The sequence below is a fragment of the Balaenoptera physalus genome (genome assembly GCF_965194825.1).
Source record: "Balaenoptera physalus genome assembly, chromosome: 1".
Taxonomy (NCBI): domain Eukaryota; kingdom Metazoa; phylum Chordata; class Mammalia; order Artiodactyla; family Balaenopteridae; genus Balaenoptera; species Balaenoptera physalus.
In genome coordinates, this window is record NC_138882.1 from 78,142,870 (window position 1) to 78,150,337 (window position 7,468).

Consider the following 7,468-nt stretch of genomic DNA (forward strand, 5'->3'; position numbering starts at 1 on the left):
TGTTCCTTCCAACCTTTCAGTGGTAACTCCTCCTCCCAGAGCCCATTTCTCTCCCACTGCCTGTGTTTCTTTTAATAGAGGATGCAAATCTCATGATGGAATTCACACTAAGGAGTTAGTAAGAGATCCCAGAGGCATATGCATTTCCAATTTTGAAAGAAAATGTTGGTGGAGATAATAGTGGGGTGAGGGACACTTCTAGTGATCTGATGATTTAAATGACTCCTTTCTGTAGGCAGGCCCTGGCTGGGTGGAGATGGGTCTGGGCCAAGCAGGAGAGTGAGAAGTTTTGAGGTAGAGCAAGAGACCCCTCAGGGAATGTCCTCCTTATTGAGTCTCATTCCCAGGGTCCTGTTGTCCTGTTCGTGTCAGCGGGTGGATCCAAACCAGAGAAGTGGGGTTTCATTAGTCAGAGTTCAGATTCAGGAATCAAATGACGTTTCCAAAAAAGGAAACTGATGAGTAATAGGCTTGAGGGGTGGGGAGAAAGGCTGTTTACTTCCTCTCTTCAAGTCAACCAGGTCCCCTTAGGGCTCTGATATCTGTGGTGACTTGTCTACTCTAACGCACAGCATGTGGCAGCTGCTACCACCAACGGCTCTGCTGCTTCTAGGTAAGTCAGAATCACCCTGCCTGGGAGTTGAGCTCAAGATGCCCTGGGTTCAGCAGACATCCCTTTTCAGGCAAGGGATGAGACCCCTACCAAGGGATAGGACCCCTTACCATGCCTATGGATGTAGATTTAGCTTCTAGGACAAAGCTTCAAGCGTTAGAGATGTGGAGAATTGCTGGCCCTGATTTGTGCATAATCAGGAGATGAAGGGGGACGTGAGGTCTCCGTTACTTCACCCCTCTGGGTCTCAGTTTGTCTACCTATAAACTGAAGAGTATGGACGAGATGGTCCTGAAGGTCTGTCTCTTCCATTCTCACATTCCAGTGTTCCTCTCTAAGTCTTTTAATTTCCTCCCTTTCCAGGGGACTTGGGGTGAGCTTGTTTTTATGGCTTGATTCAGGGACATTCGATCTGTACCCTTAATCTGGGAGTTCGAACGGGGACCACAGAGTAAGGGAATGGTGTTGAAAACAGGGGTTTGGGTGGACAAGGGAGTAGGAGGCACAGACGTTGGAGACCAGAGGACAGGCAATGGGAGAGCTATCCACTATATTTACCTTGATTCTTGGGGACACAGGCCTCCCAGAGCAGAGGTGGGCAGGGGAGTTTAAACTCACTCCACACTCCAGTCACCCTGATCTCTGCTGCTACTCAATATTCGTTTCACTCTTTTTTCTTACAGTTTCAGCTGGCACGCAGACCGGTGAGTTTGCTTCGTGGTCTTGGATGGGTCAAGTGAGGAATGTAAATGTGCGATAGCCACAGGGTATTAGGAAATGTTCTTTGCATAGAAAATTGCTGATGTGGGGTTGGCAGGGGAAATTCCCCCAACACAGTAGGGCTTGGCCCTATGCTTCTCTGGCCAATTTTGCTCAAGATAAAGGGAGACCAAGAAGGAGGCCAAGCCTCTCCAAGCCAATTTGCTCAGACTGAGTGCTATGCTAAGGCTGAGTTGCCAACTCTCGGTTTGCAATGGGTTTTGAGCCTCCCTGGGAATGCCAGTGTAGGGCTGGCTCATTTCCCTGCCCTTATCTACATTCTCTTGACTCCTCGGCAGATCTCCCAAAGGCTGTGGTGCTCCTAGACCCTCAATGGGACCGGGTGCTCAAGGATGACCATGTGACTCTAAAGTGCCAGGGGGACTACCCTCTTGGAGACAATTCCACACAGTGGTGGCACAATGGGACACTCATCTCAAACCAGGCCTCCAGCTACTTCATCACACGTGCCAAAGTTGAGGATAGTGGAGACTACAAGTGTCAGACAGGCCTCTCCACACTCAGCGACCCGGTGAAGCTAAAAGTCTACATTGGTGAGTAGGAGAAGGGGAAAAGGGAAATCACCAATAAATGGTAAAACAAGAGGCCCTGAAAGACTTGGGAAGCACCAGAAGATGATGTTCCTGGGGCTTAAAACTAAGATGAGATGATCTGTAGTCCTACTGAATTATATCAGAATTGTAGTCCTAGCTATAAGTAGGCCTTAGGTAAAAAGTCAGAGCCTGGCATATACTACAGGGCTGCTGCACTGCACAATTCCAGGAATCAACATTCACATAGAATACATACAGCATGAATGGTGTCATCTGAAGGTCAGGGCGTGACACTGATGCTCAATAATAGTTATTGAATAAATTAATGAATCCATTTTAGGACCTCAATCTCCTCACTCTCAGGCACACAATGCCCTAAGCTACCCTGCAAGCCATCCCTAATTTACCATAATATCTATCTCTCTCTTCCCATCAATGCCACACTCAAAATATACACTTCAGCATAAATTTGGCCATCTGATATCTCTCCTAATAGAGATATATATACACATTCAGCCTGCATATTCATCATGGAATCAAAGTCTTTGTGTATTAACAGAATCCAGCCATTAGATGCAAGTAGAAGAAGTATTTTGGAGGCAGAGATCTCTCCTGGTGTCCCTGAAATCACACCACATAGCCCGGTACCTGCAGCGTCACCTTGTAAGCCTGACTCTGTTTTCATGGCTGCCCCATCTGTATAATGTATGTGAGTGGAACAAGTCTGGAGGGGAAGGAGGGCCTAATGAAGATGGACCTGCAACAGAATTCCATGGAATCTGAGGCTGATTTTCTTGGCTTCTTTGCCTGACTGTGTCACTTAGCTGACATGGTTCTCAGTCTACAGAGGTACAAAGAGGAATGTCTATCATCTAGCTAGGTGAGAGATAGATGGCCACCTACGACCAAATAAAATGGGGAATTACCAACAGGAAGCAATAGACAAATCATATCTGGGAGTTATTAGTTTGTCTTAAACTTGGCTCTAGAAACTGACTTTAGAAGTCTAATCAGTGAGAACTGTTTTAAACTGTGACCAAGAGCATTAACTTCACCAGGCAAACTCCTGATCATTCTTTAGGACCCATTTCACTTATCTCCTTCTCTGAGAAGCTTTCCTTACTTTCTTTGGGCAGAATTTCTTTGCTCCATTCTCTTTGGTCCTTCAGTCCTTTGTTCTTAGCCTGTTGTAGCACTTATCACACTCTATTGTAATTATTTCTATGTCTAGATTACAGATTCTTTGATGTGTCTTCGTCATCTGGGTATCCCCAGTCTGCACAACATAGTAAGTGCTCAATAAAATATTAGTTTAACGAATGTACATATGGACATTCACTGAGTCCATGACAGCCAGAATGGAACAAGAATGTTCCCCCCAAAGAAACCAGACCATATATACACATATGTGATTACATAGGTAACCCTTGTTAATATTTAAGTCCATGTTTTTTCTTTTTTTCTGAGCATACCTACTTTTTGTATTCTGTCTTTTTCACTTAACATTGTCTGATGAATGTTTTCTCATGTCATTTTAAAATTTCTCTGCAGTATCATTTTTAATTATTCAGGCCAACTTCCTGACCACAATTTCAAGTTCTCTGTGTGTGTGTTGAGCCTGGTTACTTGGCAAGGCAGGTGTGAAAAAAGTGTCTTGGTGACATAACCTTCTCTCTCTCAGAGGCTGTGCTCAGTAATGAAGATGGCCTTGCTGAGACACTGTGGCCCTTCAGAAACCACCAATTACCATCAGCACTACCACGCATGCTTTTTTTTCCCCTCCCTGACTTTTTTTTTTTTTTTTTAAGATTTAATTTAATTTTTTTCTTTCTTGGCTGCACGCAGGCTTTCTCTAGTTGTGGCAAGCGGAGGCTACTCTTTGTTGCAGTGCACGGACTTCTCATTGCAGTGGCTTCTCTTGTTGCGGAGCACGGACTCTAGGCACGCGGGCTTCAGTAGTTGTGGCACCCGGGTTTCAGTAGTTGTGGCTTGTGGACTCTAGAGCGCAGGCTCAGTAGTTGTGGCGCACGGGGTTAGTTGCTCCGCGGCATGTGGGGTCTTTCTGGACCAGGGATCAAACCCATGTCCCCTGCATTGGCAGGCGGATTCTTACCCACTGCGCCACCCAGGAAGTCCCCCCCCCTCCCTGACTTTTATATTGAGTTCTCCTTCATGATTTCTGCAGCCACTCCTGTGGCCACTCAGTAACCTTCTTCCTGACTGGCTGCAACAGTCTTCCAATATTCCTACAACTGTCCATTCCTTCTGAAGTCTACCTTTCCTTTAATTGGGCAAATCATCATTTTCTAATACAATTTTTACTCTTTGATCTAGAACTTACAATGGCTCCTTATTACCTGCCATAGCAAATCCAAGTGTAGCCATTAAGGATACTGCAAATTGCTTCTCACCTGCCTCATCACTGAGACCCTATGCTCTAACCTTATGTTTTGACCATGTGTGTGTCTCTCCCTCTCCACCATTAGACAAAAGTTCTTGGTGTGACTTGCGTTCTCTTGCAGGGCCCAGTTGGCTTTTTCCCAAAGAAAGCTACGTAAGGATGGCTCCCAGTCTGGCTTTCCATCATCCCCCAGGATCTGGGTGGTGAGCATCCCCTTCACAAGAGCTTTGCACTGAATGCTGAGGCCTCCTGGGCCTGTGTTCTCTTTGTGTCTTTCAGGCTGGCTGTTGGTCCAGGCCCCTCGGTGGGTGGTCCAGGAGGGAGAGCCCATTCAGCTGAAGTGTCACAGTTGGAAGAATACTACTGTAGGAAAGGTTCAATTTTTCCAGAATGGCAAAGGCAAGAAGTTTTCTTATCAGAATTCTGACTTCTACATTCCAGAAGCAAAACTTGAACACAGTGGCTCCTACTTCTGCAGGGGGATTATCGGGAGGAAAAACGAGTCTTCAGAGGCTATGAACATCACTGTTCAAGGTAAGAGATGTGCAGAGCACGTCTAAAGGGCCCAGAGCACCATGTGTGGGGACTCTGCATTCACACTGGGAAGATGAGTTGGGAGGAGATTGCTGACCATTCCACAGACTTCTTTACAAGGATCATTCACTCTGCAATGTGACAGCAGGTGCAGAAGTCACATTTCCTCCCCCATAAATATGCCTGTCCTTACTTACCTCTTTCAAACTATACCCATAATGTTATCTGTCTCTATCATGCTGGCCCATCTTTACCTGTTCTCCTTTCCCCTCCAAGCCTCAAGTCATAGCCAAAAGCGAAGCTGGCAGTAGTGCCTCACTTTCTCACAGAAAGACCCATAACCTGTGTTCTGGCTCTGCTGCTAATTAACCATGTAACTGTGGCCAGTTAAACTCTCTGAACGTCAGTTTCCACATACTCTCAAATAGAGAATGAGAAAGCAAATAATAAAGAAAATGGGGGCAAAATGCAAACAATTAGTAAATCTAGGTAAAGAATATATGAGAGTTATTTATACTTTACTGGTAACCTTTTTTTAAGTTTGAAATTAAATCAAAATTAAGAGTTAAAAAAAATTGAGACTAAAAATCCACTCTAATGTTACCAGTTTGTAGACTACAGTGAGGAATGACTTTAAAATAACAATATTAAGGGCTAAGAGGTTGAGAACAAGCAAATTCTACCTCTTTGCATTTTGGGTTATTAGTTACTGAGCCGTGATAAAGAAATATTATCAATTTTCTGATGGTAAGTAGCAGATTTCAATGGTTCACTTTTTTTTTTTTTAGATTTCCTTTAGTGGGGTAAAAACAATGAGTACTATTTTGAGACACAAGAGAAAGTTACTGAATTAAGAAATAGTGTTCTCACACCAACTTCAACTTTGACTTCTTTCATAATTTCACACAAAACCCAGCTACAACCTACCTTGCCCAACACTATGTCACATACCTCCAACAAACATGAAAACACTTTTGCTCAGGTAGCATTAAGACCCAGACTCAGTGGGAGGAAGCTATGGTTTTCCGCCAGACTCCCCCATATTCCTTAGAATCTGCCTCTTAGCAGGTGTCAGAAAGACTTTCCACCGATGACCTCACTGTTTATTCCAAATTTCTGCCTTAACAAATGTCATTTTATTCTCATCCCTCTGCTTCTCCTATTAGGTCAAGAAAGTCCACCATCCAGCTCGTCATTCTTTCCACCTTGGCACCAAATCACTTTCTTCCTGGTGATGGGACTCCTGTTTGCAGTGGACACGGGGCTGCATTTTTCTGTGAAGAGAGACCTTCGAAACTCAAAGGAGGACTGGAGGAATAGCAAAGTCACATGGACTCAGGGCCCTCAGGGCAAATGAGGGTAATAAAAGCAGCATCCCCATCCCATGGGGGTGATAAAAGAAGCATCTCTGAACCTCTTTCTAAATTTACAGCCCCACCATGCCCAACAGGCATCTCTGGAAGCAGCAGGAAAATTACACCTCAGACTCTAGGCTGAGGGTCCTTCACCCAACTCTGTTTTCTCTTGGTCTCCTACGGAAAGGAAGGGACTGTGATCTTCAGGTGCCAACAGTGAAGCCCCAGTAAGCAGCTGCATTACCAGGAATAGAAGTCTCAGAGCGACAATGGATGCTTTCTCTATTCTAACCATTCCGTCCCAGCAAAGCAACAATACAGGCTCTTGATGATTACCCTTGATGTATGAATATTGTCCTTAAATAAATGGATATGTAAATAAGAGAATTCATGGTTGAGAACCAGCTGGATAGTAGTCTGCATCTGTTGCTGCAGGGCTGGCTGCCTTCAAGTCACCCTAAAACTCCTTCTAGACAGACTGTGGGTACGTCTGGGGCGTCTAGGGGAGACAGCAGAACCAATGAAGGGGGTGGCTAAGAAAGAGCAGGGTAGTCCAGGAAAGACCAGAGAAGACCGCCACCTGGGCTGTCTTCCTAGAATATGAGCCATGGTAGAGGTAAAAGAAAATCACAGAGGTGATGCAGAATAGAGTTTTTCAGGGGAGCCCATGTCAGAATTGGGATGGTCTGCAAGTATACGATGATCAACCCTCTTAATGTCATGAGTAGGAAATGGTCCAGGAAGGGGTGTAGGGGTTGGAGGATTTAGAAAAGAAAGCACAGAATAAAGCCATTGGAAGGAGAGCAACATTGCTGTCCCAGATTAAGCTCAGTGAACAGAGATACCTCCGCATCCAAACAGAGGAAGCATGAGAAGAAGTCAACCACAACTGCACAGGAAGGAAGGGGTAGGAGGTGAGAATGCTTTTACTGGGCACAATAGTGAGAATTAGAGAGCAGTGGCAGGGACTATAAAACCAGCTTTTCCGTTTTAGTATCAAATTCACATATAGCTTTGATCACATCATCCTTTAAACAGATGTTGGATAACCAATATTAAATGTACTAAACTCTACTGAGTTAAATTATGAAACTTTGAAATCCCTCAGCATGTCAGTAACAATGGAGTAGAGGTGGAGAAGGCAATCACTGCTTATAGAAGAAAGCTTTAGCTATCTCTCTTTGTGTTTCAGAAGTTTTAAATAGAACCATTTCTTGATTTCAGCAAGGCATTTTACAAGATCCTGCTTCTA

General features: G+C 44.6%; 1 protein-coding gene across 1 annotated transcript; it reads left to right on the forward strand.

Annotated features, from left to right (window-relative positions):
• Positions 1-291: 291 nt before the first annotated feature.
• On the forward strand, positions 292-6,603 carry LOC309637217 (low affinity immunoglobulin gamma Fc region receptor III-A-like). The gene is made up of 5 exons (XM_082411451.1): positions 292-613; positions 1,297-1,317; positions 1,672-1,926; positions 4,607-4,861; positions 6,028-6,603. Exons 1-5 carry the CDS (start codon positions 574-576, stop codon positions 6,216-6,218), a joined length of 762 nt encoding a protein of 253 aa, XP_082267577.1. The 5' UTR covers positions 292-573; the 3' UTR covers positions 6,219-6,603.
• Positions 6,604-7,468: the final 865 nt, after the last annotated feature.